Here is a 10,000-nt window from a genome sequence, read left to right on the forward strand (position 1 = left end):
AGCTGATCACCTTCCGGAGTTAAAATACCGACTTTGATTCTATCATCTTGTTGATAACATTGCAATCCCTCTGAATCCTTCGTTCCGATTATAACATATGACTGTTTTCTTTCTTCTATTTCCTTGCTGTCTTGATGTTCAGTAAAGCAATTTGCGGGATCAGTCTTGGTGACAACAACTCGATCCGTAAGATCCAATTTCTTTTCCACAAAGTAATGTACATGCGGCGATTTGTAAGGATCAGGTTCTGCTGTATTTAAGAGTTCGTTGCAGCGTTCGAGGATTGCGTGATTCGTTTGTAGAATTTCAGCGCTCGAGTTTCTTTCTAAAATACTCAGGCCTCGTTCAAAGCAAGTTTTCAGTTGGGTGATAACCAGCTCGAGGTTTTCCAGTCGTGCTGCGTGATGTTTCTGTCGCGCTTCATAAATTTCGTGAAACTTTTCCTTCATTTTCTTCTCATGTTGTCGCAAGTCACGAATCAATTTCTCGACAGTGTCTGTCATTTTCTTTTCTTCGTTCATAATTTCAAGGTTGCTTTTGTCGTTAAGATCAGTTTGTTTCTTAATTTCATTCTCATACCTGACAATTTTCGCTTTCACTTTGGCTACAGCGTCGGCCATTTGCATCTTTTGTTCTTGTGCAGCTTTCTGAGTTTCGGACATGGTGTGTCGATTATGTCTCACCAAACTGCACTTAAGGCAAATCAGAACTTTACAGTCCTCGCAATAAAATTCGAGGGGTTGATCTTCATGATATTGTTGGGAACACGTCAGGGGTCTTCGGATCAAATCTTGCACATCTTGAGCTTGCAAATTGTCGATCAAAACATTGCGATGACCCCTTGAGGCCTTCAAGCGTTGGTGAGCTTCAAAACAAGATGCACACAGAAAATTCTGGCACACGAAACAGTAACATGTTGCTGTGTTGTCCTCTTCACAACTGTTGCAACTTTGAGACTGTACGCTGCCATCTTCTAGAGCGAGAACATCCACCAATCGGTTGAGATGAAACGATGACGGCAAATTGTCGAAGGTGTTTGTTTCGGGAATTTGAAAAGAAGTCTGGCAAACTGGACATTTGATTGTTGTTTTTAGCTGTCTCCTTGCGAAGTTTGCCAGTTTGTCGAGACACTCCAGGCAGAACGAGTGAAGACATGGTAATGTCTTGGGATTTTTGACAGTCTCTATGCACAATGGGCATTCTGCTTCCTTTTTAAGATTCTTGAAAAGCTGTTGAACATCCATGATAAAATGAGCCTGCAGCTGCAGAGATCAAATTCATCAGTATCTGTCCACAGGCGACCCAGAGTCGGAACGTCACAGGCGCCCCAAGCTGAAAATACGTGGTGTATGCGACAGTTTGTGTATATAGAGAATTGTATGGGAAAATCACCGATCGTAAAAAAATTGTGTAAATAACTATCTCATTAGAAATAAAGTTTTCCTACCTCAAATGTGTGACCAACTTGTCTCTTTTGGCGAGTTTCGAGCCATTCTGACGCCGTTTAGTGAAGTCATCCGGAAGGCCGTTGCTGAAATAATGGGAAGGCCGGTGACTCCATCCATCGCTGGCCAGACCTCACTCCCCAAATCGTTTTCTCCTCAACAGGAAAAGTCCCGAATCGCAATAAAAACAACAGTTCCATAAAGCCCAATAAATTTCACTCTAAATACGTGTATTTCGGCGGCCGAAAGACTCGTGGCGAACGAAAACTTTGCCTTAAAATTCACCTCTTCGGCTTTCCTCAGAGGCTTGTGACCGGGTAGTCAACAACGGAAACTCGCAAGATGGTTTCAGCCTCAACTCTGATTGGTCCATTTGAATTTGACCGCGCGCTGGCAACACGACCGTTGTTGATTGCCCAGTCACAAGTCAACAACAGTCTTGTTGCCAGCGCGCGGTCAAATTCAAATGGACCAATCAGAGTTGAGGCTGAAACCATCTTGCGAGTTTCCGTTGTTGACTACCCGGTCACAAGCCTCTGAGGAAAGCCGAAGAGGTGAATTTTAAGGCAAAGTTTTCGTTCACCACGAGTCTTTCGGCCGCCGAAACACACGTATTTGGAGTGAAATTTATTGGGCTTTATGGAACTGTTGTTTTTATTGCGATTCGGGACTTTTCCTGTTGAGGAGAAAACGATTTGTGGAGTGAGGTCTGGCCAGCGATGGATGGAGTCACCGGCCTTCCCATTATTTCAGCAACGGCCTTCCGGATGACTTCACTAAACGGCGTCAGAATGGCTCGAAACTCGCCGAAAGAGACAAGTTGGTCACACATTTGAGGTAGGAAAACTTTATTTCAAATGAGATAGTTATTTACACAATTTTTTTACGATCGGTGATTTACACAAACTGTCGCATACACCACGTATTTTCAGCTTGGGGTGCCTGTGGGAAGGTAAACAATTGTATGGGAATCTCGATAACAACCTGAAAAAGATATTTACCCGCAAAAGTTCTCAATAAAAAGGCCTTACCTTATTGTCGTGGTGAATTTCTCGCTTTTTGTGTGGTCATTTGCCTGATTGAATGCGATTTAAGCGACTTCTCAAACTCCCGGGTTGTCACTCATACCTAATTAAATGAAGGAAAGGCTGGAAAGTAATTTCTAGCTTACCTCACATCTCGCCGATAAAATCACACTTCTCCGGCATCAGTCACGCTCAAACTCCGGCGATGGCCACACGGATAAATTTACTTCTCCTTGACCAAGTTTCAAGGTCCAGCGAGTATCCATTGCTGAGAAACAGCGAAAAATATTCAAATTTTCAAAATTCTTCGAGGCTCGCTTACAACGAATTTTGACACGGCTGGTCAACCGGTCAACAAGTGACTGTTTATCCAAGCGAGGAATTTTCGCACTCCAACAATCCTGAAACTCCACAGCGTCCAGCGGATCGTACACGCCAAAGATTCTCCTCGTAAATTCCAAAATGTGTTTATTTTGAACAATAAAGATTGCAAAAATGAAATCCTCCGGTCCTGAATTGCGAACGGTTTCTGCTTCCATATTTTTCTGGCTTTGGGTGGGGCACCCAAGCCCGGCGTTGCTAAAACGAGGGTAATGGTAAGACCAAGGGTCACAGTAAGGGTAAGGATACGAATACAGAAAGTATCCTAAACATGCACAAAAGCTAACCTTAGGCCTAATTAGGCCTAAACAAAAGTTTAAGGTTCGCTTTTATGCATTTTTAGGATACTTTCTGTATTCGTATCCTTACCCTTACTGTGACCCTTGGTCTTACACCTTACCCTCGTTTTAGAAACGCCGCACCCAAGGCAAGTAAAAACGTCCTGGACCCACACTCATACCCAGTCGCTATTTACGGAGTGCTTTGTGGGGAGAGAAGATTGGATACGAAGATTGGATTGAGGCACGCGGGGTGTCATGGGAAGAGGCGAAGGCATTTGAGGTATGCACGTTGATTCAAATCCACCAATCAGCGTATCGAGGCAGGGTTGTGGTTTTGAACGGTACGCTTATTGGTGGATTTGAATCAACGCGCATACCTCAAATGCCTATGGTCGAGAATTTTGCACCGATCATGTTGAGATAGCTTTTTTATGGTTTTCAGGATCGCTTTTCTTGGTGAATTTTCGAGAGATGAAGCTCAAATTCGGCGAAAGTAAGGGGACATCCCTAATCGATCGGATGCTGGTGTTTTTAAGATGAAAATTTCACTAGGTCAAGCGCCGGCGGCTGATTGCTGCCTGCCTTGTCTCCTTGGTTAGTTCTAGCCGCCGAGGTCAAGTATTCATCTCGCAAAATAGCGCTTAAAAACAGCACGGGACGGCGAAAAAAACATGACACATTACTTAGTTAACATTTTCTTCTTTTATTGAATCATTTGCTTTAAATTCTGCATATTGGAACAAATTGTAGCCACCGTATTGTTCATCTGTATTTCTTCTATAAACAAGACGCCTACAAAGGCGTATCCGTGGGATGCACAAACAGTTAACACAAATTTTTCAGTTACAGTGAACTTCAACTACAGGTAAACTTCGGAAAATGGCGAGTGATTACCAGAAATATAAATCTGTAATGTAACTTGAAGATGTTTGTTGTAAAAACTCATTGTTAATGTTACTAAATTTGCAAATGCAAACAACGAAGTCCTATTAGCGGGTTATCAGGATACTGGATTTTTTATTTAGAAACGTGAGGATAATGAAACCAACACATGATTCACTGTTACTCCGAGTTTCGTGCTTACGCACTCATCAGACAGTATTTAATAAAGAAAATTCCTATCACTTAGTTTACATACAAACGTGAGAGAAAAGCTAATGTTACAATGGACGTGAGTGAGCTATTTAAGGGCGTGGGTTGTAAGTGAAAGTCTATTTATAAAGATGACAGTCAATTGTTCCTTAAGTAGAACTTGTTTTCGTGGCGGCACTTCGAGATAAGTTCAGATCTTTTGTTTAGCAGTTCGTCGGGCTTGGAGTTAATTATCATTAGTTTTTCTGTCGTGCAAAGGTCGCATCTCTTCGTGATGTTGCTGTACGGTCTTGCTTTGCAGATGATAGTCCATTTAAATGGAGCACGTAAGCACGAGCACGTAAGCACGAAACTCGGAGTAGAGCAAGTTTCAATCGAGTGTCGTAAAACCAAAACCAAAGTAATTACTTTAGCCAATCAGAAAGGACGAAGACAATCCGGTAAACCAATCAAAACTCGAAGTAATTACTCGTAGCCAACACAAAGCGCGGGAAAATGTGCACGCGCGAGCCACAATTGGTTTTGGTTTCACTTCTGGTTGGTTGAAAAAATGGCGCGAGAACTTTGAACCAATCACTGAGTGAAGAAAATGCAAAACCAAAGCTATTTGCTAATTACTTTCGACACTCAATTGAAAGCCACTCTAACATTGAATCATGTGTTGGTCACAGTTTCATTAGCGTCACCTTTCTACGATTTAGCTCTACACATGTGTATTGAGTAGTATTTAACAGTGTTGGCAGCCTCATTATTATTATTATTATTATTATTATTATTATTATTATTATTATTATTAGGATTTTTTATTTATTAATTTGTTTGAAGGAGACTGTAGTCAAATCCCACAGTTTTACTTGCTTCCTTAACTCCGTTCATCCAAAAATTACAAGATCAGCCTTAAATCATCGGAAGAACTTATTACAAATCACAGTTCAACAAATTATCATTCTGGTCCGGGTTCAAATCACCAAAGCTCTCTTTATCATCGATTCAAAACTCAACAAAAGCTAAAAGTAGTAAATAGTTCTCAGAAACTACAAAAGTTCGTCATGATTCTACACTCGAGCTGAACAAAAACTATCAAAAACGAAACCAAAAAACCCTAGTGATCGCTTCTTGAGAGAACAAACAGCCGAAACGGTTCTGTGCCTGCCTCTTATGGCACTGAAAAAATGGTACTTGACCGTAGCGCCTTGGCCGAGAAACTAATCTTAGCCAAAAGGCCGAGAAGCGATCAGGATATTTAGGTAAAAAAAATTGTAGGGATACAGGATTTTTGGCTGGGCGGTGGGGGGAATTGAGGAGATACGGGATATTTTTTAAAGTAGGAACGCATTGCGTACGTGTTGTAGTGCAGTACTAGTAACTTGACAGTGTTTTTGCCATAACTGTCAACTGAGCTGCGTTTTGTTTTTTCAGGAGATTCAAGTTGTCCTTGCGTAATATGCAGCTCTAATAGTACACGATATTGTTTTGGTATCGTAAATCATTACAGTGGCATGGTAGATATCTTTGCTAAATACCCCCTGAGAAGACATGCGGTTCAGTAAAATACTAAACCCAGCAAGACTGAAGAAAATAAAAGGAAATTGAGAAACATTTGGTTTCAAGGCTGACATGTTGATCATTTACAACTTGTTTTTCACCACAAGCTTAAGCGTGTACTCTGAGCTTCTGACGGCTGTTCATTGAAGTGAACCCCTTTCCGGAGGGGTTAGTATCTGGATGGAGGACGTTAAAATATGCGACTTCCTGTCACGAACTTACGACCAAAAATTCTATTTTAACGCTCAAAAATGCGAACTAAGCAAGGTACAAATTTTGTTAGCCTGCTTTACGCAAACTATCCTGGGTACCAGAGGTTTTTCTCGCGTTGTTCGGCCGAAGACACGAGCGGCGAAAAAACTACGAGGACGAGCTTTGTTGTCTTCGGCCAAAGGCCGATACGTAGTTTTTAAGGAGAGCAGAAAGAACTTTTAGGAAGTGTCGATCGAGAATAAAACAATTTGTCATCAGCAACAAAATTTGCGAGATGAAAGCATCATAAATTTTGTGCCACGAATGTTACAAGTTACCATCAGCGAAAAATATTTTGGGGAGATTTTTGTTACGTTCAATTTTTCTATCACACTTTTGGTCGTACAAGTAAAATCGCAAAATCGAAAGTGACATCGATTTTAGCGGCCGCCTGTGATCAAGTTACCTTGCGTGTTTAATACTGACAATTCACGATACAAAGGATGCATCTGTGACAAAATGACGCCAAGACACCGGGTTTTTGTTACTTTGCTTTTTTTTTCTTTCACGTGTTATAAAGTTCGACAAGATACTTATGCAAATTTAACACACAGGTCACAGTCGTTGATGCTAGTCCAAGTATCAGTTGAAGTTACGCTCCTACGAATGGGGTTAGTACTTGGATGGGGGACCGCTAGTCGAGTGGTCTGACGCGCTCGCAGAGAATCGTGAAGGTTTGGTAACGTATATGAGTTCTAATCGGGGCAGGAAAGTTTGGAAATACTGAAGGGTACAAAAGTAAATTCACCCGACAGGAGATAAATTCAATAACCGTGAGGTATACACATTTGTGTCTACCAACAAAAAAAATACACCAGACCGTTTTTAAGGTCTTAAGATGTTTTAACAAAAGATCGATGCTCAGATTTCAATGAACGCCCCCACTAACAGAGGATGGTCTGCCTGTGCAGTGTCTTTTTAATCGTAGTCATATATGGCAATTAGTGACCTGCCTGTCACGAAGCTCTTGGCTTGATACTGTGATGTCGGATACACAACATGCATGTCTCTTTTTATTTTCGCGCGAAATGTCATCGGGAAAAGCTCAGACGGACTTCCCAACACACACACACCACTTCCCTTGTTCGAATTACTGCGTTCTCAGACTGAATTCCCAGGAAAAAAAGTATCCTTCAAGTGATCTTCGTCTGCCCTAAAGGCTATTGCAACAACCTTAGCCTCCTTTGAAATTGATTTTGTCGATCAAGCGCGATAGAACAGTCATTAATGCCTTTTATATGTTACACCTCTTGCCTTCATTTCCGGTTCCCACCGTAAATAAACGTAATTAAAATTGCTTTTATTAAATGTGAGCAAATAAAATAAGAGTCATTCATAAAAACGCTTGAAGTTGCAAAGGAGATGTTCGTTTATTATAGCACTTAATCTTCCTTAGTGCTTTCACCACTTTCCTTGTGATTCTCAGTCGGCCTCAAGGATCAGGGACATTTGCAACCAACCTTCACAAAGCAGCATCCTATGTAAAGGCCACCAAGCGTCTTGTTACATTATCAAAAAAACCTTATTTAGCCCCAAGAAATTTCATTATTTTTCCGAGGCATCTACGAAGCCAAACCTTAATACCAGACGATTAGTTTCACCCAATATAGCTTACTATGAAACTCTAAATACTAAAAAATTTAAAAGCAAACTGAAATTTTACCGCCGGTATTAGAGATATTTAGCATCGCGTCTAACAGTGAAATGGCAAACTTTGGCTTGCCGTTTTACATTAAATGGAGTGAAGTTTGTGACTTTAGCTTCACGTGACCCACGGCAACTCGATTATGCAGGTAACAAAAAACAAAACTAACCGGCAAAAACTTGAAGTCTTTTTAAACATTGTTTGTAAAAAAAAGACGCTATATAAAATGAAAATCCTTACCTGTCAAATTTTGCGAGTTTCGATGAAACTGTTTTGTGAGTCAACAGGGAGTCGACGTGAGTTCAAAGAACTAGGGAGCTTAAGCACGCGCGTTTTTGAGACGCGGACGGCAACCGGAAGTGAGCTGCCTTCCCTTTTATCTTGTCTTGACACTACTACATTTACATTCCTAAGTATCTTTTCTACATTAGAGATGATTAGTATAAAAATCTAGGAGACAGCACTGTCCTGGCACGAGAAATGTTCTCTTCCGGTTGCCGTCCGCGTCTCAAAAACGCGCGTGCTTAAGCTCCCTAGTGAAGAAAATAGCCGGGTAAGGAGTTTGTTATGAACGATATATAACCATGAAACCAAATTTTTCCTCGTTTTACTTACCCAAAAATGCTTTTGAGGTTCTGTTTTCCACAAACAACTTGTTATGTATAAGAAAAACAAAAAGAAAATTCCACGTTTACGGGAAACGCGAAAATGCCTACTTTCACGGAAAAGCAGCAAGTGGAAACTGGCAAACGCGAAAAATGGCGGGAAAATCATGGTCACGTGGTCACTTTTTCCGTGAGGTGATTCTAAGTCTCTCCATTGTATCTGTCTCGTATCGGTCCGCGAGCGGTAAGTCGTGCCCACGGTATGTAAAGCTGATATTTTTTGTGCCGGCGTCCAACAGATGAAATAAGATTTTATGGAGTGCCATGTTCAAATATCAAGAATTCGATGTTTCTCGAGCCAAAACCGAGGAATACAATGAGAATCCAGGAAACTAAATTAACTCAGTCATTTTGTGGGGACTACTTTCTGCCACTTTCAAGTGAAGGGCTGACTATGACCACGGATGACACGAGGTTTGCCTCGGGACCATGTTTTACCAGGTATTTGTTTTCTGTTTATATCCGGAACGTATCCTAATCGGTTTCTAAAAAATAGACCTTTTCAAATTAAGATCACTGAATGTAATATTTCAGGTCTTTATGAGTCAAGGTCACGGAATTTTCTAAAGGGATCACCTCGAATGGAAAACTCGAATGCAGTGGCCACTAAAGTCGGTGACAAAGACATTGTCATTATTATTTATGCAAACATAACAAGGACAGCTAGTGCGGCCGAAATACTGTCCTTGCAATTTCCCCAAAAACTTGCCGCCTATGGTAAAAAGTTGCAGCCTATGGTTATGTGCATCACACACAATCAGTCGGTTGTAATTGTCAATAACGAGTCCACGAGGACGATTAAACTGGCCATCGCTGGACCCCTTGAAGCCAATGTCAAGTAAATACACTCCCGTTTTGTCAAATATCTTGACACAATCAGCAGAAGGGTAAGAAACAAAGAATTTTTCCTCGTGATAAATGGCATAGGATGGGGATTCAGTACAGTCTGGGGCACTGAAGGATTGGAGCAAGTCATTCCCGTCAGGGGAGAGGACCTTGATTTTGTTGTCCAAACGGTCAGTTATGATTATACGACCATCACTCGAAATCGAAAGACGTCTTGGTTTCACAAAATACTTATCATTGATGTGTTTGATGAAATGACCTTCGTCACTGAATAGACGAAGCTTATTATTGCTTTCCCGAACTAAAGTCAGCAGGTCACCAGAGTCTGTAAATGCGACGGAAAAAGGTTTCCCATCAAGTCTTATCTCCCTTTGAAACTTTCCTTCAGAGCTAAACAGTTGAATTCTTTCATTCCCGCTATCTGCGATAGCAATTGTTCCAGTTTTTACACTCGAATCAATGTCGGAAATGCCATTTAACTCTCCTGGTCTGCTCCCACGTGATCCAAACTGAAAGGCAAATTCATGATATTGATGCTGTTGAACCTGCACAATCAAGGGACTACCATTCAGGGGCTGTCCATTCACAAGGATCTCTACTTTATGTTGTCCGGCACACCGTGGTGTGTATGCCACCGTGTATTTGCCGTCTTTGGTGTCTTTCAAGTGTGTTTTGAGTTGATCACCTTCTGGAGTTAAAATATTGACTTTGATTTTATCACCTTGTTGGTAACATCGTAATCCCTCTGAATCCTTCGTTACAATGACAACATATGCTTCTTTTCTTTCTTCTATTTCCTCGCTGTCTTGATGTCCAGCAAAGC

The 10,000-nt window shown here is 41.2% G+C and overlaps 2 protein-coding genes across 2 annotated transcripts in view; both read right to left on the bottom strand.

The window, feature by feature from the left end:
- Nucleotides 1–1,282, bottom strand: part of LOC138023622 (E3 ubiquitin-protein ligase TRIM71-like) — a 4,284-nt gene extending 3,002 nt beyond the window's left edge. The window contains exon 1 of the mRNA XM_068870652.1: nt 1–1,282. This exon is cut by the window's left edge and continues 3,002 nt beyond it. Coding sequence (XP_068726753.1) covers nt 1–1,244 — 1,244 coding nt within the window. The 5' untranslated portion in view covers nt 1,245–1,282.
- A 6,925-nt stretch (nt 1,283–8,207) lies between these two features.
- LOC138023621 (E3 ubiquitin-protein ligase TRIM71-like) overlaps nt 8,208–10,000 on the bottom strand; it is a 3,081-nt gene continuing 1,288 nt past the window's right edge. Inside the window, exon 1 of the mRNA XM_068870651.1 lies at nt 8,208–10,000. This exon is cut by the window's right edge and continues 1,288 nt beyond it. Coding sequence (XP_068726752.1) covers nt 8,904–10,000 — 1,097 coding nt within the window. The 3' untranslated portion in view covers nt 8,208–8,903.

This window comes from Montipora capricornis, chromosome 11 (genome assembly GCF_036669925.1).
Source record: "Montipora capricornis isolate CH-2021 chromosome 11, ASM3666992v2, whole genome shotgun sequence".
NCBI lineage: Eukaryota > Metazoa > Cnidaria > Anthozoa > Scleractinia > Acroporidae > Montipora > Montipora capricornis.